Source organism: Phycomyces blakesleeanus (genome assembly GCF_001638985.1).
Source record: "Phycomyces blakesleeanus NRRL 1555(-) unplaced genomic scaffold PHYBLscaffold_2, whole genome shotgun sequence".
Taxonomy (NCBI): Eukaryota; Fungi; Mucoromycota; class Mucoromycetes; order Mucorales; family Phycomycetaceae; genus Phycomyces; species Phycomyces blakesleeanus.
This window is the reverse complement of record NW_017265135.1, coordinates 3,495,340-3,517,823: the sequence shown is the minus strand read 5'-3', so window position 1 is coordinate 3,517,823 and position 22,484 is coordinate 3,495,340. Positions and strand designations below refer to the sequence as shown.

Here is a 22,484-nt window from a genome sequence, read left to right as displayed (position 1 = left end):
GGGGGTGGGGATGAAGAGGGTTTCGTGCTGAGGGTGGATTTCACATCTGACAATGATTGTTGATGTTTAATATCCGCCGTTTCCCCAGCCACCCATGGAAAGGTATAAATACAACCACCTGCCCTTCATCTTCATAGACGTACTTCTTGTCTTTGTCTTTTCGCCGTCATGTCTGGATTCAACATTGCCACTCCCGCTATGGCTACTCCTGCCGTCCAAACCCCTTCAGTTCCAACACCTCAATCAACACCATTTGCATTGCCCTCTACACCAGCACCATTGGACGCACCAACTCCAAGAGACCATAACCCCTATGCCGTCGCTGGAATAACACCCACTCTACAGTAAGTTATTACTCTCCGTTATATTCCCCTTTACCACTGGGATCCCTGGGCCGATTAGTATTCTGTATTAGAAACATTGTCGCCACGGTCAATCTCGATTGTCGTCTTGATCTAAAGACTATTGCCCTCCATGCCCGTAATGCTGAATACAATCCAAAGGTAATACAAGGGAAATAAAAGGCTTTTGTCTTGGCTTTCGCTCATCTGTCTGTGCCCGATCAAGCGCTTTGCAGCTGTGATCATGCGCATCCGCGATCCAAAAACGACCGCACTGATCTTTGCATCTGGAAAGATGGTCGTCACGGGTGCCAAGTCTGAGGATGACTCCAAGCTGGCTGCCCGCAAATATGCTCGCATCATTCAGAAACTGGGTTTCCAGGCCAAATTCACAGACTTCAAAATCCAGAATATTGTTGGCTCATGCGACATCAAGTTTCCCATTCGTCTGGAGGGTCTTGCTTATTCGCACGGTCATTTCAGTTCTGTAAGTTGCTGTTTGTGTTGGCTTGGTGGGCTGGCCCGAGTATTGGTATTGACAATCTCTTCAGTATGAACCTGAACTGTTTCCTGGTCTCATCTACCGCATGGTTAAGCCTAAGATTGTCTTGCTTATCTTTGTGTCTGGCAAGATTGTCTTGACGGGTGCAAAAGTGCGAGAGGAGATCTATCAAGCTTTCCAAGCTATTTATCCCGTACTCACTGAGTTCAGAAAGCCATAAAATCTCTCCTACATTCTTTTTATCCATTCTTTATCTCCCCCTCTTCTTCTGCTGGACTGAAGCGAAGACGGTAAGTGACACTTTACAACAACACCAACAACAAAAAAGAAGTCCCGAGCACATCACACGGCCACCACAAACCAACCAACAAATACACATTTCAAAAAGAGAAAAAGCCAAGTCCCTCTTCCTCCCGTCCAGTGTGGACTTAATTCTCTTCATCATCACACAATAAACATCGCAAATCACATTATACCCTTCTCTTGGTATTTATTGGTATTGGTATTGGTATTGGTATTGTACGTGAGTGAGTGAGTGAGTGAGTGAGTGTGCTTGTGTACGTATATTTGTGTATGTATATATACTAGTGCGTGTACGTGTACGTGTACGTGAATGTGTATTTCCGAAAATGTGTATAAGTGGGGTAAATCCACCCACAAGTAGTTTAAATCCTATAAAGCATTGGATGTCTAAATATATAGATATATAGATACATAGATGTTGTATATATATTTGATTTATTTTTATTGGACTTCAAAGATTTACTCGTACAAAGCCTTCTTGGCAAACTGAGGCAAAATGAATGCAGCCTTGTGAACCTCAGAGTTGTAGTAACGCAACATCTTATCTTCTTGTTCGGGAGTCCACTTTCTCAAGGGCTGTCTAAGGTTGGACTCAGCATCCTTGGAGCAGATGATGTGACCAATCTGACCACTGGGGTAAGTGGGGATTGAAGTATAGGCATACTCGACCTGGGGGTACAAAGCCTTGCAGAAGTCCTTGACCTTGCGGATCAAGGGCAAATGAAGCCACATGCACTCACCCTGGGTGCTGAAGACACCCTTTTCAGTCAAGGCAGCCTTGAGGAGGTGGAAGAAGTCGGCACCGAACAAAGACTCGGCAGGACCATCGGGATCAGAAGAATCAGTGATAATGACATCGTACTGGTTGATCTTGTCCTTCAAGAAAGCAAAACCATCGCCAATGTGAACCTTGACCTTAGGGTGTTGGAAACCAATGGCCATGTTTGGCAAATATTTCTTGGAGACACGGGGAACGGCCTCATCAATGTCAACCAGAGTAGCCTCCTCAAGACACTCGTGCTTGACAACCTCACGCAAGACACCACCATCACCACCACCAATAACAAGAACCTAAAAATCCAAAACGTCTTGGTATTAGAAATACTACCAGAGCTTCTTTTTTTGTTTTTAGAAAAAATCAATTACCTTCTTGGGGTTGGGGTGAGAGTTCATGGCAAGATGAGTGATCATCTCCTGGTATCTAGTGAAATACCCATGAATCAGCATTTGTTTATATGTTTATTCTCTAAACCCTCGCTTCACTCAATCCACTTCTCCTTACGAGAACTCATCACGTTCAGTGGCCTGGATAACACCATCGAGGACAAGGACGTTACCGTAGTTGGCAGACTGGAATACGAGGACGTCCTGGAACTGGGACTTCTCAATGTGGAGGATCTCCTCGACCTTAAGAGACATGGCTTTTTATTTTATTTGGAAAACCACGTCTTTTAGTAAACTATTTCGCTTTGATTTCTCTACAAAAAGTCTAATTATAGCTTACCCTGTCCGGGCCACATGGTGGACTTCTCCATGAACCAACCGTTTTCGATCTGGGGGTGCGAGAGTGGAGCTGCCATTGCGAATAAAAGTAAACAAGACGAGAAAGCAAGAAACTTGTTACGACAAAAATTATAGATAGACAAGAAGAAAAGTTTTGTACTGTGACGTACTCTGCAAAAAAAAAGTCCGAACCTCCGTGTGGACGGCAACAGTACATGATTTTAAGTGCAAAATAGTACACCACCAGAGAAATTTCTTGTGTAATCCTATTCCCAAAAGGGTGTCAGAGTAGACATGTTCATTTCTTTACCATATATGGATGAACAAATTTTTGCGATAGTTTCTGATCGAAATAAATCACGGATTTAAAAATGCGTTTTCCAAAATATCAAAAATGGTTCAAAATAAATTCTGTTTCAAATAAATAGTTTATATTTTTTATTTCAAAGTAGAAAAAATGCCAAGTTATTTTATATAACTTATAGGCAGAAATATACAATAAATTGAATCTAGTTGTTCTAAGCTAAATGAAAAGGCAGGAAATCCATATCACTCATGATTCTTGAATACAAAAACAACCTAATAAAATATAAATGTAATGAGTATTTCAAGCTTAAAAAAATAAGTTAAATAGAAGCTTACCTTTGACTTTACCGAGACGCATCTCATAAAAATTTGAATCTCTACAAGTGGAAATGAATAAAAGGTTATTAGTATTCAATTACTTTGTAAACTAGGCGTGCAGTTATTACCTCTTAACTCATTTTGACCAGATGATGAAAAAACTAATTGTCAACAAATGAGGCCCGAGATGAATAACTGCATCACATAGTAAAGTACTGCTCTTATATTATACATACCTCAAAAACAAGAGTACACAGACGTATTTCCTATAAAGATAATTACTAGATGTAAACGCACGTAATGAACAAACTTTTGTCAGTAAAGTAGAGTAAGAAACAACGCAAAGGACGTAATCCCACACTTATTCAAAATCGATTTAAAAAATTCTCATTGGTCTACTGGCTTTTAATACCAATATCGCATCTCACAGAAATATTTAAAAAAAAACGCTGTCATTCTCTCTCGGTTTGCCTTATTTTTATAAGTTAAAGAGGTATACTTTAATAATAAATAATTGAAGATACAGCTGTAACTTATTAATAAAAATATGTATATATCTTTATATCTTAATTGAGTTGAGTTTTGTCTTAGAAGATTGCTTGTGTTAGGCATTTTTTACTAGTATTATGTAAGAAACAAAAAAAAAATCATATATTTTTTCTTGTTTGAAATTTTGACAAAGTCGTTTTATATGCTGAAAATCGTTGCCTTGCCAAATTTTAACAGATTTTTTTTTCATTGCTCAATACAACCTCCGAATTTCCTTATTCAATGCTTTGTCTGAGCAGCTTTTTGTTGTGATCAGAAAGGTTTGAAGTAGGACCAAAGCTTTTTTCCTCCTTTATTTGGAAGAGAAAAGATTTAACTTACGAAATTACACAAAGAAAAAATTTCTAGGCCAATTATATTGCTTGGGTACCATACACTACCATATTTGGTTTCTAATTTCTGTGGTGGTGTAATTTTTCTTTTTGATTCAGGTAAACTCCCAAGTTGATTTGGTGGAATTCTTATTTTAATTATAGTGGATACTGCTTGTAATTTTTGTATATTGCTAAATGCAGTATGAATATTACAAGAGAGAACTTTGAAAGTTAGGTCTAACACAGCATTAGTCTCTTTAAAGATTGCTGTTCTTGTAAAAAGAGATCAAAATAAAGACAATTTTCATTGATGTTACAAGCAGTAGCCATTAAATTAAACTAGAAACCCAACTAAATCAACTCGGGAGTTTGCCTAAATCAAAAACAAAAATCACTATTTCGCACTTGAAAGCATGTAATTCGCCATAAAAAGGTAAGTCACGGTACTCAGGGTCACTCATTACATGGTCAGACTTTTATTAGAGGTATTGTCGAGCGAAAGTTGCAAACGTTTGTAATTTTTTATTTCCAGCGTCGAATTAATTTCCAGGGAGTTTTTTTTTTACTAATTTTATCATGGAAGCCATTTAATGTTCATCTGAAGCGAAAATTAGGGATTCCTTAAATTTTCGCTTCAAATACTCACTTAATTTCTAGTAAAAACCGACTTTATTTCTCTTCCCTCAAAACAAAAGATAAGATAGACTGGAGTCTCTTATATGTGCTTACTTAGCAGAGTATGTCTTGATAATCTAAGTTTATTAAGGTTTATCTTTACATTTCTCAGTATCGACGTTATCAACCTTGTAAATCTTCACAACTGTGACCGAGTTTTTTCTACTGGGTTTTGTTAATAATTATCCTTTTAGCAGACTTGATATTATCACAACTCGGCACCTTCTCTATTACACGTACTCCCTTAATAAAAGACTTCTTCCGTAAGCCAAATAGCATTGCTATTCAGGTTCATGTTCATCCTTATATTCACCCAATATTCGGCTTGAGGAAGAATTTATCAATTGATTGCTATTTGCGATTATATCAATCCCGTGAGCACCACATCTTGCATAGTTTTCTTTACCTCTTTGTCTTCTTTTTTTTCACCAACATTCTTGAAGTATTTTGGCAATCCATATATTCACTGAGTTGGCAAGATTAGCTGCACAAAGCTAGGAGGAATCCACATACTTAGTGGGCTGGTATATAATAAATGAAATGAATAGTACAAATAAACACCATAATTACAAATTTGGCAAATAATGATCGAATGTGTAAAAAAACGCAGCAAGAAGCTTCTTACCAAGGTGTGAACACCCCTCCATCATCTTTTCTACAAAGTAATACCAAACTAACCTTATCTAAAAGCTCTACCAAAAAAAGTGTCAACAAAATAAATCGTGTAAAAGGACCTTTGAAAGACTTGGAGAAAAGCTCTTGGCTTTACCCTCGCCAAAACACATTATCCAGCCATTGGGAAAAAAACTTAATTGACTCTAATAGGTTCAATACTGGCCTCAAGTATTTCTTCACAAACCAGCATTTACAAATTGTCCATAAGTATTTTTTTTTGTGTCTGTGGTGCTACAGAAGACGATTTTAATGTACACATTTTACAGGATAGCCTATTTTATTCTTTTAAGAATTCAGTCTTGATAAACAGAGCTTTTGTCTTGAAAGAATATAATCCTCAGCAATGGTTATGACTCTTGAAACGTACCCAGACAACTTCAAGAATGTGTGGGATAATTAAAATATAATCGGCAAACTTTTGGATAAAGTGGTACTAATGCTACTTAACCACCATTTTTCCCTTAATGGCGAATCAAAACGTATCTCGACCACAAACACACTGAATCCACTTGGCACGAAGGATATCAGAAACCACGCGTGTTATGTTTGCCTTTCAGAGAATAAAAGGCTGAAAAAGTCGATACATAAATAGGAAAAGGTAGACGGATCAGAAAGAGGAAAGTGGACCACAAATATAAACACAGCGAAGCAAAATTTAGCGAATTTAAAGCATATTTTTAAAAAGGTAAAGTGGAAACAGCATTTATTGGCTTGAAATTGCCAGCTAATGCTTCATTTAACTAAAGAAGATAGGCCAGACGCTAAATGTTAGTCAGAAAGCTTCCGCAGAAAACATTCACGTTTCTCAAGATCTGAACAGCGCGGAAAAACAGCAAGACTTTTTTGGAAGAGGATGTTGCGTCAACTCAAATTTATCCTCAAGCACTTGATTTTCAGTAACTATAAGCTCATATATCTAGAAGACGTCGAACATTAGTCTCCTAATGCCTCAATAGCTAAAAAACCAGTATGCTCGCTGGTCTGCAATACCTGGAAGAAGTTCTTGCCTACAAAAAACAATATCACAGAATTGCGTGTCAAATATATTTCTGTATCTTCGCAGATGACGTTCTTAAATATGTATGCTATATAAAGTTTACTCGTGCACTGTGTCCTTCGGCATCCTTTTCGTCACCGACTGCATTACACTTGGATAAAACTACATTATATATTATTGACCCAGAATTTAGATAAAGAGAAATCTGAAGAATCACCATCAAATAGCAATAAAAAGGAAGGAATTGTATGGTAGATTGATACTCTATGGATATAATAGGGGTGAGGTAATAGGGTCCTAAGACAAAGTGCGGTGAAGCAAATATGTCACATTTGATTCAGTATTACGCGTCTTCTCTCTCTCTCTATATATATATATATATATATATATACGATTACTTCTTCGAAATAAAGGTCCAGAATTCAAACCCTGTCCCTTTCAAAACAGAATAGTTAGCTTTAGTTGGAAGTTTCTTCAGTTCTTGATTATTGACGTGTCGATTTAATGGTACTGAGACGGGCTGTGCCGGCTTATATAAATAAGTGACCCAAACGGTTAACAAAAATAAAGAATATATATCGATCTTCTCTAACAAATCTTTAGCACAAATATCGGAAATTTTCAGTTTGATCTCTAGAGAAAGATAAAAGAAAATAAAAGTAATGTGTGAGGATAACTTTATTGCTTTCCTCTTTCGATGGTTACATAGGTATTTTGATAATTAATAAAAATAACATACTAGTAAGATATTACTACGCTATTACTAAGATGTTGGGATAAACTATGCTTCTTTGGGTAATTAATAATAAATAAGAGAGAGGAATATATATATATATATATTGTTGCGGTTTATTGTTAGAAGTCATATGATTTTCAATTGGTTGTTGCGCCAGTCGTAACAATCATGTTCTTCCCAAGGTCATGTCTTAACCTATTTGTTTATATATTTTGAGCAAAAATATTTAGAAAGATATGATACGTTTGGACCAACAGGAAATGTGAAGACACTCGCAAAGTGTCATTACTTTAATTACCATCCAATAATAGTCAATATAAAAAACCGCTATTTAGTGTCTTGAACTCTTTTGAGTAAAGTATATTTGGGTATAGCTTTTTTAAGCTATCCTTGAGTATAATACTCTTGACCAAAGTTTCCATGAATATGTTAGACGTTTGTAATTTGGTTTTATAATTCTCTTATGCAATTTGATTATGCTCTATATTTTTTTTATTTTGCTTCTATATAAGTTTAACTATCTATTGCACCTAAAACACATATTCATTCCTATTTAACTTTATAAAAATTCTTATATTCTGTAGACATGCAAGTATAAAGATAATAAATCTACAGTATATATTCGACACAATTTTGGAGATATCATGTAATTATTTGCTTATTCATTGATTGATTAAAAAAAGTCTTCAGTATATACATTATTTATGTCCATCGGTGCTCCACATCTTGTTCTTGTGCTTCAAAATCTGCTGCAATAAAAAAGAAAGAAATAAAGAAATATAAAAGTACGTACATGCAAAACCAAACACGCAAAAAAAAATGCGAGCTCAAAGAGGGAAATCTAACTAAAAACATAGTAAGAAGCATGGGACATCTCACTCACACGACACCCGGTGGATTAGCACACCAAAATGAAGGACGACTAGCTTCTCGTCAAAAAAAGAAGTTGAGCGCAATGCCCTGAAACCCTCGGCCTCGTACTCAAAATCCTGGACACCACCAGAGCTCAGTCAGGACCCAAAAGATAATCCTGTTGGCTTGAACCTCGTATATACAAAATAAGAACAAGATAAAGTGCTGAGATGTTTTGTTTTATTTTATGTTTTGGAACGATTACTTACCGAGTGAAAGAGTCCACCAAAATACTCGTGTATTTTAACGAACTCGTTCGCTGGACCATACTGTTTTTTTATCAAGTTATGCAGACAAAATACGTTAGCAACTTTTCATGTCAAGTCAGTAATTAGTAAACATGGCAATTAGCAGCATATTTTTCACACAAGAACAAGAACAGGAGTGTTTTTCTAGGCTTTTGGTTATGTTTGGCTGTCAGTCTATTGAAAAGAACAGAAAAAAGTTAGATGTTGCTAAAGATTAATGCGCATGAGCTTGGTAGAATTAGCCATGGGGTATTCGGGGTTGTTTATGGGTTAGTATCTCAATAATGGGAAAAGTAGATACTGTGAGAGTGTTATTTATTAAAGAGACAAAGTAATATTGTTTTTATATCTGCTACTATTCAAATCCCTGTAATTCAAATCCCTGTTGTGTAATGGTTGGTTTACACTGTATGAGTGTGTAGTGTACGTGTACCTGGTGTGTAACAGTCCCGGAGATTGTTAACTTGCCAGGTTCATTAGCAAGAAGGAACCAGTGTTTGGTTGTAAGGTCTGTTCTTCACTCAATTGTGGGGTGTATACCACAAGCCATTCTCTTATGTTCTTAAATCCATAAAAGTTAAAAATATAGAGCGCCTCTTTAAAAAAAGAAAAAGGCGAAAATATGTTCAGGTTAACTTATGACGCCGAAAGAGACATATTCGAGCTGGCTTTAACATGCTGGTGGTCTTTACATTCATTACTTACCTGGCGTAAACGTAAGCAGATCTAAAGGAAGGCATATACAAACAGACGGACGCGTATTCCCTTGAAATAATTTTTGCGCCAGTACAGATGGCATCACCATTTATTTGTGATGCAAACATTCTTAACCTCTTTGAGAAAAAAGGGGTGGTTAAGGGGGTGGTTTTGAAAATTATCATAAGCATTTTTCAAAATCGCCCTTTTAATCACCCCTTTGTTTTTACTAAAAGGATATTTTTTTGAGACTATCCTAGAAATACACATTTTTATAAGCCTTACAATTACTCTTTACTGACTTATACTCTTAATTATGTTATCCCTAGTTAAATTCTCTCTTAATAAGTTAGATTTCTGTAATTACGTTTTTGAAAGCTACACTTATACAAATTGATTGTGTTCCAGTTTTTACTTTGCTTTTATATATATGTAACTATTAGTTGTACATCTACTACAGATACTTGTATATTTCTGTCAAGTCTCAATATCTAAGTATCGAGAACTGATGAAACCATTTAATAAAATATAGATAAAACGATACCTGTATTGTTTCGCATCATAACCCAACATACCAGATTCCAATCAAGCATTTCTATGTCGAATCATTTTGACACTTCCAATTACCGATCTACCGTATTCAAATAGGACTAAAGTTTGGAGTTCGGCAATGAATCCTCTGTTTTGATGAGGTTAATATTATTGTTTCTATTATTTTATTAAGAGATGTGTGTGTATGTGTATGTGTATGTGTATTCTTACTTGCGAGTGGCCGCCTGTTTGATTATTTATGTACTTCTTTGAATATACACAAAATAATACTCCCTTTAAAGGTGTTCTTCAGCGCCGTCAGTGTATTACCTAAAAAAATCTAGGGTCGGTTCAATGGACAGATATAGGTGTTCCAGTTCTTATTAAGGCTTTGATGAAATTAGAAACGATAATTATAAGCCAATATTCTGGTGAAAGTTAATCATTTATCTAAGCAAGAACATGGTAATTACTGAGCTGGATCAATTTTCGGTGAAATAATAGAGTAATGTAAAGAACAAAAAAAATACTAAATTCAGCCTCTAAAATGATAAGATTTATTCTCATTGAGAGCCTTAAAGTACCTCCAGCCTATGGTTTCTCTCTTTATAACAACTTCTCATTATTTTCTAAGACATAATAAAAGATTTTCCACTCGAGTTTAAGTGTACAAAGACTAATAGGTATGAAAAAACAGGGTCTCATGAACCTCTTCGTGATGACATTACCATTTATATATATATTTTTCACTTTGGCACAACTATGTAGACGGTATATTAGTATTAAATTATTTCTTTACTAAGATACCATACCAAAAATACTTTAAATTAGCATGTAGCAATAGTCAACTACTCCTGGTTATTATAGAGGCTGAAGTTAGTATTTTTTTGTTCTTTACATTACTCTATTATTTCTCCGAAAATTGATCCAGCTCAGTAACTACCATGTTCTTGCTTAGATAAATGATTAACTTTCACCAGAATATTGGTTTATAATTATCGTTTCTAATTTCATTAAAGCCTTAATAAGAACTGTAACACTTATATTTGTCCATTGAACCGACCCTAGATTTTTTAGGTAATACACTGAGAGTGCTGAAGAACACCTTTATTACTTTCTATTGTAGTCGAATTTCGTACTTCAAAGGCAATCTCATAGTCTGTTTTTATTTTATAACGTAGACTTAACACTTTTACTTCTGTATATATATGCAATTTATGTAACAAAGTGTCTATTATGGAAAGAAAGCCCTACTTTACATAATGTTCTTGCTCGCATAAGTCGTGGAATTATATAGTAACGTGTTATCAATACTTCAAAGAAGATCATACCTTTCTCAAACCTGATAAGATCTTCAATAAAGTTCTCACCCAGTATCCAACATTTTGGTATCCCATACTTTCTATCCACTCTCCCAGATACCCTTTATAAGTTGGATATTCTCACCTTACTGTCCTACATTATTCCTATTTTAAATCTATTTGTACTTTATTGACTATCTGACTCATTATTTGATTAACCATTTTTGACACGCCCCCTCTCTCGTCCATTACCATTCTCGCCATTGCACCCCGCTCTGCCAATTTGCTATACTTACAGAAACCTTGTCTTCCCCACATTTCGTCCTGAATCCAACCCCTTATATCTACTTAATTAAAGCATTTCATTAGTCAGAGAACCCTAAAAGGGAACCCTTTGTGGCCAAAATTTTACACTCTTAATATTAAAAACCATAAAATATTTTGAACTTTAATGATCATGCAAAAAAAAACCAATAAGTATATACTACATTATACCCGCTTTTAATTAAATATCCACTCTCAATAAATTGATCAAAAGCATAAGTATAAAAAACTCCGGAAACAATCACAAGTGTTATCTATATGACACAGTGACATTTTATAGAGAATCTTCTAGATTCAAAAAAGTCTATATATGTTACTCGTGAACACTATAAAAAATGCTAACAACAATCGACTCAGTGTGTAAAACATTGTTAAGCACATCGAGTTTAATGCTGGTCGCTTTCCACAAGGTTTGGCTGACACAAAGCTGAATATATACACGTGAAAGATATATAGACCTATTCATGGCATGATTATCATAATTGTATGATTTGATCATATTGGACGTAGCAAGCATGAAATCCAATATCTCTAAAACCACCGTTGTTGGTTTTATTGGAAAAATTGTAAATACTTTCTACTACACGCAGTCTACGCTCAACAGAGCCATAAGAAGACCATGTATCATTGGGATACATAGCTTATAACCAAACAAAAAAAGATGTGTGTTAATCTAAAGGACAACGTTTTATAAGGTTATGATAATTTTATATGAATACTTAGAGCATTTGAATAGTAGTAGAAGGAAACGCACATCATCCCTAAGATAAAATGACACATTGATAATATCATTCTTTGAGTATGCTTTCTAGGGTTAATAAGTCAGAGTATTAAAGACAGTAAATATTGGAACTGTAAAACAGAAGAAATCTATCGATAGTCTGTTAATACGGGGTAGTAATTGAGATTCATAATAATACAAAAAATTCCAACAGCAATATTCTTATTATTTACATACTTTCGAAATAAATACATAATTGTTTACTTTTATAGAATACAGATTCATAAATTGATAGGTTCGTATATAGTCTTTTTTTTAATATAAAGGTTTATTTGAAATGCTAATTGCAGGTATATTAAAGATCAATTAATAGGAATACATATTTCAAATTATAACTGGTAACTTTTTCTATATCCCTTCAAAAGATTTATCACACTATCAGAGTTTAGACTTTTGTTTAATCGACTTAAGACCTGAGCCAAAGCTGGTCTGGGTAAATCAGGGTGGGCGAGTCTGGTAGGAAAAATGTTAAAAAACCCCAATTGAGACTGGGCTGGAACATATAATCTTGTGCTTCTAGACACGTTATTCCCGATCTTGTCTTTTGTTGATTGTTTTATCGGAAAATTTGAGATTTTGCTTATGAGGACATGAATTTGCACTTTTTTATAGACATAGACGATCTTTTTGTTGCATAATACTTAATGATTTTAGTTTTTTTTGCTCATTAAAAGAAATTTCAAAGCTTCCTTCTATAGTATTCATATTATTACCAAGTACTTTAATATACTCACTGTAATATTGCATTGTAGATGACCAATTTTCAACAAATTATCACTGTGGCATGTCTAGTTGCTGTTGAACATTTGGAACTAACGAGGAAGATATCCGAGTTGGCTTTCATAAAAATAAATACAATATTCTAGAATAGTTTTCTTTGTTACCGTACCTACGTCGAAGTAATAAATAACGATGACAACGAAGCTATTTACATCTCTAGACATAGCATACGTTTGAAAGTATATCAATTCTGGCTGAGCAACTAAAATTGAAACCAAAATTTGATTCGACAAATCTTGGCTTGATCGTGAAATAATCTAAGCTAGTGGTTTATTGCTTCATTCAACATTTTATTTGTAAACCATGTTGATCGTGATCTCAGGTATTATCTAAATATAGCTATTAACGTGAAAGAAAGCTATGAAAAGTAAAGCAAATGAATGAACATAGACGTACATTTCCTTTTGTCCCAATGACACAAGCCACATACTAGAATGATATTTTAATATTGTGTATGTAGTATTAAGAATGCATTTTTATATGATGTGGATTGAAAGCCAGCATGACGTTGTATGTCCATTGTCAATCAAGGAGAAAAGGATATTCATTGCATTTTTATATATAATATTCTGCAGTAGATGGCTGTGTATATAAGGTTTAGGGATGGTATAAAAGTAGAGAGTAAAGATTATCTATTTTGATAAAGTACATGTTATTTTTTTTATTTATTTTTATTTGAATCGCAAAAATGGCTCTCCTTTTGGCCTACTTTACACAAATTGTTTGTGTGCCTTTGAACTACAAGAAAAGCTTATTTTATCTTATTAAGCGTTTAAAAAATGTAAATAGCATATATAGATGTAGACATATATTATATCCATAGTAACAGACTAGTTTAATAAATGTTTTTTGTTGCTATGGTAATGCCCTGATGACTAGGTTTGTTTAAATGAATTGGTAATAATAAATATAAATCTTGATTATTCTGTGAGCTTTACAATAATAATAATATAAAAAGGTTTTTTATTTATATAGGTATTCTTAATTTTCTGGAAAAGTGACTTTCAAAAGCATAAAAGTAAAATTTGGTGATAAACGCCCTGGCAACGAAAACAGGTTTCTGGCATGATCAGTTACAGTTTCCTTCCAAAATTATCGCCTATTAAAAACAATCAACTCATTTGATACTCCTATATATAAATTTTACATGATTGCTTTCTGGTAACAAGAAAGAAAATAAAAGTTCTGATTTCATTTAAAATTCAAGTACTAATAAATACATGATGTACTTTACACTTGTTTCAAATAATCAAACAGTTGAATAAATACGCCTCGGTAAATATTATATACGGTCCAGAACATTTTGAGCCCTTGCATTACTCTTTTATTATTATTATCTTCAAAGGAAATATCTACAACTTTATAGATCAAATGTTGGATAAAGCAAATTGTTCTCTTTTTCTTCTTACAGATAATACTGACCACAGAAATAAAGTTTATTCGACCAGTAATTAATCGATCAACAAGAGTACAATACATACGAAATATGAGACAAAGAGCAATCGTTACAATCAAAATATATATTTAACAGCTCCTAAAGAATGTTATTAACCTGAGTTATTTCTTTCTATTCTATTATAATTATTATAATTAATATCGAAACGAAATATTTTAGACCAATCATAAAATTTATAATCTTTTTAATTGCTGCTTATAAGGACCAAGAAGATATATTGACGTGTATAAATCTTTTAGAAAAGTAAAACAACATAAAATGTAACATATTGTACTATTAAGGGAAATAGGTGGTCATTATAAAAATAATAAAATCTTCACACTTACAAAGCTAGTTCGAAATCCAGCTTCTCTGGCATATGTTTATTCTCTCGTACAGGAATCAATAAAAGTCTGAATTTAATTTAGGGTAAAAAAAGATGTGTGCGTATTGAAAATATTATTTACTTTTATTTTTTCACACAGATACTACTTGCTGTGTATTGATTAATTTTTATCCGAAAGCTTTTTCAATGTCTCCTTTATTTCACGTATAGTAATTTTGATAATTGATGGCTTGAACTGACAAAAACAACTTTACTTTTATTGGACGTATTCTTTATATAAATAATTTTATGTAAAGAATACCCTGCAAAACGAAACTTGACACCACCATTAATTTATAAAAATATTCAAGTTTATTTTCTTTCTTTTATAGTTATAAATTTCGGTTAAGCTTTTGATACGCTACTAGAATTGCGCCCTATTTATTGAAATATATATATATATATATGTTTGGATTGTTCAATCCGTTTAATTACTTTTACTCTAATGAAATACCTTCATTACAGACAGTTTATATTCTTATATTGGACCATATTCATTCAAATATATTTAAGTAGGCGAATAAATTAAGGATGTAGGGGTTGGAACACAACTTAATTAAGCGCACAAATTAAAGAAAAAAAGCACCTTTTTGGGTACTTTACGCAAGTTTCCTCTTGGGGTTAGATGCATTCGTAGCCAGGCAAAGGCTAAATATATTCTAGTGACCTTTGAGTTTTCTGGATACACATACGTCATAAGCATCTTTCCCCAAACAGCAAAGCCCTCAAAATTCATTTTACACAGGCGGACCATACACATCTATCACGCTTTGTCTAGTATTTGCTCGTGTGTGTGTGTGTGTGCTGTTGCTCACACCTTGTTCCTTGAGTTCTTTCTGAAGTTTTGCTTCATTGCAATCTTCGATTCAGCAGTTAATCAATCAGTCAATCATTCCGTCAGTCCCGATCTGTGTGACATCCATCTACCATCCCTCGCACTTGGATCCTTCATAAGTCTTACATCCTAAAGAGAAAGAGAAAAAAAGAAAGAGAAATATATCTTTGAGGATAATATACGGCATTTGCACTATATAATCCCACATACGGCAAACGCCGTAGAAACTAAAGCATCAAACAGAGAGCGTCCAATTTTATTCTTATAGTATTCTTTTGAGATTTGTGCATTGCGCAGGACGAGGTTGCTTGCTGCACGATCATGTCAGATTCTGCTACAATCTCTTCCCAAAGCCTCGCTGACTCGGGGCATTCCTCAAGCTCATTTTCTGTACCGAGAACCAGAAAAGACCCGGCGTCGTCTGCCACATCTCAATACCATGCCTCACTCTATTCTGGACAACAGCAACTTCAGCGACGGCAGCTGCATCACCCGCATGACGCACCTGTTGAACCATCAACACTACCTTCTTCTAACCAACTATTACACTTTGACCTTTTGGCCATTGACCCACCAAATATCTATCGTACTTCTCTCAGACTCACCACAGAAAATGAACTTCAGGGATGGTGGACAACCATGACAAATATCCTTGGTACTGCATTTCATGCAACAAAGGCTACTCTCAGTGTACCCCAAGATCCAAACGATCCCTGGACTGGTCCTTGGGGTCTAAAAGCAACTCACTGTACTACTAACACAGCAAACACAACCAAGGCCACAACTCCCTCTGAAACTACGAATCATCCTGATTATTTTTTATTTAACGACCCTATCGATCAACCTCGCAAAAATCCTCGATGTTTTGATCGTCTTCAATCTCTTGATGCTCAGCTGGAACCTCTCATTACAAATCCAAGTGTGCACCGAATTCTCAAAAGACAAGGGGCAGTTGTACTCTCAAGGGAATATCGACGTCGATCGAGTCAACCACATAGTGCAATCACAAGCCGGCGTCTATTGAAAGAATATCATGCCATAGAAGATAGTCAAGATATGTTCAAACGAGCTTTGCTCGAACAGACCGAGAAAAGTTCTCGGATGTTGCATCGCGCCACTCCTGTGCTTTCAATACCATGCTTACACAGAATGGAAGAGGGAGAAGTAGATGGGCTGACCGAATCAGAAATTTTGGTAGATTCCAAGGCAGAAGAAGAAATAATGGAAGATGAGATTGCTAGAGACCAAAATGAAATCGACCTGTCTGTTTACGACTTTGACGAATATGAACAGCAACAGCCATCCCCATGGTCACAATCGCCAGCACCATCCCCGGCAATGATGGACCCAGACGTGAACCCTTTTTTTCAGACAGTTCCGGACATTGACGATGAAGCATTTAATCCGGTATCACCAGAAACATACGGGACAACTGCTATTCCATTTCCGCCTCCTGCAGCTAATGTTCACTCTGTCGTACATTTGCCTATTGTTCATCCTTTTGAGACTGACAACCAATCTCCACAACACCCCGTCCAGCCCAGTCGATCGAATGCACAACCGCCGCCTTTTGCAATACTTTCATTTCTGTCGCCAGTTGTACCTTATCCTCCCGTCCTACAGGCCAGTCTGACGTCTATTGCACCATTTATTGCCACAAGTCTGGCAAACGCTTTAGAAAACTCGCGCCTCGCAAGAAAAGATCAAGTTTTACGACCTACCACCAGCCACACTCATGGCCACAGCCATCATAGATCACATCACAAAAGAGGCTCCGTAGATAGATCATCCAGCAATCGTACAAACTTAACTACGGATACAGAGTCGGCTATGTCTACACCAACTGCTTACACAAACACAGGTGCTAACCATCAAGCTATATTCCTTGAAAATATGATTCACAGTCGTAGTTCGCTCGAAACAGTTCGTGAGCACCACCCAATAGAGACGCTGCCTTTGCGAGACCTCGATATGTCTTCTGGCTCCGAAGCTTCATCTTATGCATCTACATTTTCTGCACCCGCTGCCCTTGCTGCACAAACTCACGATAGACACTTGAACAGCAGACAACACTACCACAACTCCATCTCACACGATCAGACAGTCTCAGAAGCAGATTTATTGGATACTGAACACGCTGCATCATATCCACGACGTTACTCGTTTACGCGACGTACCTCAATGCGATCACCTTCTTCAAACGCTATACTACACGGCTGGGAAGCCGTCTCTCCCACAAGCGGATTGCCTATCACACCATCAATTCCACCCCTTAATTTATGCGCAAATCGTAGCTGTTCTGAAATCGAGACTACTCCTACACATATAGACGAAATGACAGCTGTTGAATACGACATCCAGGCTGAACGCGAAGTTGCTGAGGGCCGATTACTAAGCAAAAACCCTAATATAGAACATGATCATTCTGTGATCAATGACATAGAAACAGGGCCTGAAGAAGGTGGTGTTTATCGCGGACGCTCCAAAAGCCCATGTAAACGACGACCACGAATTCGAAGAAAACAAAACAAACTCAAAACAAGACATAAAGTTCATCGTCGGCATGAACAGCGTCATGCCCAGGATGACGACGATTTTCACTATCATCATAAAATCTCTGGACGAAATAAAGATGGTGTTGAACAGTATGTTGTCGCACCAAAGTCTAGTCTACTACGCCTTGTAATAGACGGTATTCCGATCCATGTATTGTAAGTTTAAACGGAATTGTCTATTTCTCTCTTCACATTAATCGTAAATATGATACTTGTTTTCTTTTCCTTGATTAAAAAAAAACACCGTATACTAAAAGAAAAGAATGCCATAAAAAACAATTAGTACTTGCTCAACTACTACCGGCCAAGTAACGTGGGTTAACAACCGAACATTGCAGTATACTGGTCGCTCATTGCAGGATCATTTGGGTTCTAACTGGCTATCTCATATGCATCCTGACGATCAAGCTGATTGTTGTAAGGCATGGGAAGCAGCATTTGATCAAGGGAATGGATTTGCAGGTGAATTTCGGCTACGTCGTTTCGATGGAATATATCGATGCTTTCTATGGCGCATTGTTCCGCTCCGAGATCTAAAAGGACGTATAATTCATTGGTTCGGTAAGTGTTCTTTATATCTATATATAAAAATAGCATTATATTAAAGCAATACATTTTGTATCATCATTTTATATAGGCACATGGTATGTCAAATTAATTGAGGCCATGTAAAAATATACACTACTGACTGATACTTTCTATCTATTTTACAAAAGTACGGATGTCCATGATCAACATGTAGCAAAAGAGAGTACTTTACGGCAGATGGAGATTGAAAGCAGTGAAAGGAAATACAGAATGCTGGCAGAAGCAATTCCACAAATTGTTTTTACATTCTCACCTGGCATTGGTCTAACATATGCCAACGACAAATGGGAAAGTTACTCTAATCAACCATTTGAAAAAACCGTTGGTCTGGGGTTCATGTCGCAGGTCCATTCTGAAGATAGACATAAGTTACAACTTCCTGATTTAGTGCGACACAAGACAGCTGGGGTAGCATGGCAAAATGAGATCCGCCTCCAAAGTAGTGATGGAGACTATAGATGGTTTTTAGTAAAATGTATATCTGTTGATGAATTAGATACGGGTCAGGTACGATGGTTCGGGACATGGTAAGTCAATCATGCCTGTAGCTGTGTGGATAGATTTGTGCATAATCTTCTTTGAAAATATGGAAAAGAATGTAGAGATAATGTAGATTTTTTTGTCACAAATATAGTACAGATATCAACGATCACAAACTATTAGAACATAAACTTAAGGAAGCCCACGATGCAGCGCAGAAGTCTACAGAGAGTAAGACCCGATTCCTGTCAAATATGTCCCACGGTAAGTTATACAATCAATATTATTAAATAAAACACTGGAGAAAGGTTATCGCAATGATTTTTGACACTGTAGCCGAAATCCAGAAATTAGGACACCTTTGATAGGAATCACAGGAATGCTAAACTTCTTGTTGGATACCGAGCTCACACCTGAGCAAATGGATTACGTACACACTATACAACAGTCTGCTGAATCCTTATTAGTTGTAATCAATGATATCTTGGATCTGAGCAAGGTCGAAGCAGGGATGATGAAACTCGAATGGGAACCATTTAGCTTGGTGAGCATGATTGAAGATGCGAATGAGTTGCTTTCTACTCTTGCCGTACAAAAAGGTCTAGAACTTAGTTTCTGGGCTGATGACGATGTGCCTGATGTGGTGGTCGGTGATCGGATTCGATTAAGACAAGTCCTTTTGAATTTGATTGGAGTAAGTACAGTTTTTGGATCAAAATGAAAAAAAGTAAAACCTGTTTATTGATCCCACTATGAAACATATCGTTAGAATGCTATAAAATTTACGTCCAAAGGAGAGATATATACCCAATGTTCATTACAACATTTCGACAAGGAGGAATCGGAACTCACGCTGCTGTTCGAAGTAGTTGATACAGGTACAGGATTTGATGCTGATGGCGAGGCAGTCATGTTTAAGCCATTCTCCCAAGTGGATAGCTCAGTAAGTTCTTTTTTACTCATTATTACTGTGATGGGAAATTAATTTATGTAAACGTAGAGTACACGCAAGCACGGAGGTAGTGGACTTGGTCTTGTGATTTCTAGACAGTTAATTGAGCTACATGGTGGAACGATGAATTGTCGAAGCAAGAAAAACCAAGGATCTACATTCTTTTTTACTGCGAAGTTTGGCGTGCCTGCGTCACAGACACACCCACAACCTCAAACACCTCAAAATGAAGCAGCCGATCCTTTCAGTCGCTCTCATACATATTGCCCCCGTGAAGAAGGTTTGCCATTTCATAATGATAGTGTCAACAAACCCCAACCTTCCAAGGATTTTGGTACTTCGCAGCCTCTCTTAAACCAATTTTCCCAATCGCCGGAACTTCCGTGCTCGGTTGAATTAATGCACGATGCACTATTAAATAAAGCAGCTACAATGCGTCTCATGCCTCCGCCTGTACGAAGCGATCGACTGACATTACCAAAGATCGTTTTGTTGGAACAGATTGCAGACCAAATGACCCCGATGATATTAACATCTCCTGAACTAGAACCACTACGAAGCAAACTGAAAGAAACATATCTAATGTCAACATCAACATCAACGCCATTACCAAATTCAAAGCAGCAACAGCCGCAAAATCAAGAGCAACTACAAGCTCAAGAACAACCACAACCACAACCACAATCTCAATCACTACCACAACCGCAATCGCAATCACAGTCTCAATCTCAAGAACACCAACAAGAATTGTATAATGAGAATACGAATCAAGCAGAAAATGGAAAAGAGAAAGAAAAGGAAGAGCTATCTCAATCTACATCAACGAACCAACAACCACAGAATCCACTGAGTGATAGTCCGAATGAGATTGTATTAGACCGGCCCGATCATCGTATCATGAAAACTATCCGGAATAGTCCTGGGCTTATGTCTCCTAATGTGGGTTCTGTAAATCCACCTCGAACGCCTACACGAGGAGCACCGCTGAGGGTGTTGATCGTATGTGAATGGCCACGATCACGGTCTACAATGGTAAAACACTCCAAATCGATTCTTAGTACATTGGTTAAGTCCAATCAAGACCTTGAAATCGAGACAGCCACCAATCACTTAGAAGCTGTAGAGCAACTTGCCAGTCCTTTACGACCGGCATATGACTATACTCTTGTGAGTCTTGCATCTGAACAACAGATTCTAATGTTGATGCGAATGGTGTGCAGCTCATCTTTCCACCAAGGCACAAATTTACTTGTGGTCACGACTCCAATGCAACGTTCGTTAATTATGGAAGGCTCAAAGGGCCAAGAACAGTCGGTTTTGCCACGTAATTGTGGATTTGTGTTTAAACCACTCAAAAGAAGTAAGCTTAGCTGGTATTTTGGAGTACGACCTATTTCATCTGGTTCGGACGATCCTAAGAATATGAGTGCTCCTGATGCTCCGCAACAGCGTGTGGTTACACAGAAAGAAGTCTTTCAACAAATGGAGTCGGATGTTGGTGGAAAAGGTTTCAGGGTTCTGTTGGTTGAAGGTACGCAAACGATTTATTGCAAGTTTTGAAAAGAAGAAGAAGAAAGAAGCAAAAAACCAATTTCAAAGTTTACGTGCTGTGTTGAATTATTGAACGACCATGGATTTTGCTTTTTTTTATAGATAATCCTGTCAATCAAAAGGTATTGACGCGTTATCTGGTTCGGGTTGGATTGAATGTAGAAGTAGCATGTGATGGAGAGGTGTGTATAAATTTATTCAATAGCCACCCACACAGCTACTATTCATTGATCCTGTGCGATCTGTTTATGCCGGTTAAAGGTAAATTTTAGTTTAGTTAATGAGGCATCTTGCTTAGAAACATAAATTCTTATAATTTTGTTTATATCTGTAGATGGGTATGAGGCAACGCGTGAGATTCGAGAGTGGGAGACTGCGAACGGGATCTCACCGGAAAAACAAGTGCCAATCGTTGCTCTTTCAGCAAATGTGATGAGTGATGTGGCAGAAAAGTGCTTGGCAAGTGGGTTCTCTACATATATTTCAAAACCTGTTAATTTTGCCATGCTGAGTGATGTTATTCGAGGATATCTTCTTCCTTCCTTAGATTAATCTTGCATTTTCTCTTTCCTTTTCCCTTTCTCTTTTCCCTTTCTCTTTATACTTGTGTATGTATATACATCTTGCTCTTTATTTATTTATCTATTCACCCGTATATTTCATAAAGAACAATTTAATAAAGAGATATAACTGTAAGTAGATTTTATAGAAACAATAACATGCCCGTGTATTAAAAATATGAGTAATTAATCCAGTTTTTTCTTCCACTCTTAATTTAACTTTTTTTGCTTGATGGTTTGAAATTTTGACTCTTACACCAAGAACGACGAAAAATTAAAAAAAAATTAAAAAGAATACGATTACCATAACATATACCTTGCTCAAATGGTATAAATTTCGATATAGTCAAT

General features: G+C 36.2%; 6 protein-coding genes across 6 annotated transcripts; 2 read left to right on the top strand and 4 right to left on the bottom strand.

Annotated features, from left to right (window-relative positions):
* Positions 1-198: 198 nt before the first annotated feature.
* Positions 199-1,063, top strand: PHYBLDRAFT_106900 (transcription factor TFIID, C-terminal, TATA-box binding transcription factor; the record flags this gene model as incomplete). The annotated part of the gene is made up of 4 exons (XM_018427965.1): positions 199-344; positions 416-503; positions 568-828; positions 893-1,063. The coding sequence occupies 4 exons, from the start codon at positions 199-201 to the stop codon at positions 1,061-1,063; spliced, it is 666 nt and encodes a 221-aa protein (XP_018298226.1).
* Positions 1,064-1,563: 500 nt separating this feature from the next.
* On the bottom strand, positions 1,564-2,726 carry PHYBLDRAFT_130500 (hypothetical protein; the record flags this gene model as incomplete). Its single annotated transcript, XM_018429369.1, has 4 exons — positions 1,564-2,217; positions 2,293-2,347; positions 2,429-2,567; positions 2,651-2,726. The coding sequence occupies 4 exons, from the start codon at positions 2,724-2,726 to the stop codon at positions 1,606-1,608; spliced, it is 882 nt and encodes a 293-aa protein (XP_018298225.1). The 3' UTR covers positions 1,564-1,605.
* A 340-nt stretch (positions 2,727-3,066) lies between these two features.
* Positions 3,067-4,597, bottom strand: PHYBLDRAFT_185091 (hypothetical protein; the record flags this gene model as incomplete). Its single annotated transcript, XM_018439028.1, has 5 exons — positions 3,067-3,228; positions 3,292-3,332; positions 3,510-3,539; positions 4,193-4,403; positions 4,498-4,597. 5 exons carry the CDS (start codon positions 4,595-4,597, stop codon positions 3,203-3,205), a joined length of 408 nt encoding a protein of 135 aa, XP_018298224.1. The 3' UTR covers positions 3,067-3,202.
* A 3,324-nt stretch (positions 4,598-7,921) lies between these two features.
* Positions 7,922-9,203, bottom strand: PHYBLDRAFT_163218 (hypothetical protein; the record flags this gene model as incomplete). The annotated part of the gene is made up of 5 exons (XM_018434755.1): positions 7,922-7,965; positions 8,103-8,208; positions 8,341-8,400; positions 8,472-8,553; positions 9,085-9,203. The coding sequence occupies 5 exons, from the start codon at positions 9,201-9,203 to the stop codon at positions 7,922-7,924; spliced, it is 411 nt and encodes a 136-aa protein (XP_018298223.1).
* Positions 9,204-9,660: 457 nt separating this feature from the next.
* Positions 9,661-11,869, bottom strand: PHYBLDRAFT_163217 (hypothetical protein; the record flags this gene model as incomplete). Its single annotated transcript, XM_018434754.1, has 6 exons — positions 9,661-9,754; positions 10,357-10,366; positions 10,721-10,804; positions 10,938-11,029; positions 11,549-11,762; positions 11,806-11,869. 6 exons carry the CDS (start codon positions 11,867-11,869, stop codon positions 9,661-9,663), a joined length of 558 nt encoding a protein of 185 aa, XP_018298222.1.
* Positions 11,870-18,301: 6,432 nt separating this feature from the next.
* Positions 18,302-22,113, top strand: HK_IC (type IC hybrid histidine kinase; the record flags this gene model as incomplete). Its single annotated transcript, XM_018443643.1, has 9 exons — positions 18,302-18,567; positions 18,719-19,117; positions 19,225-19,334; positions 19,418-19,764; positions 19,840-20,013; positions 20,071-20,606; positions 21,012-21,553; positions 21,676-21,834; positions 21,908-22,113. Coding segments are annotated over 9 exons (2,739 nt in total), but the record flags the coding sequence as incomplete, so codon positions are not given.
* Between the last annotated feature and the right edge of the window lie 371 nt (positions 22,114-22,484).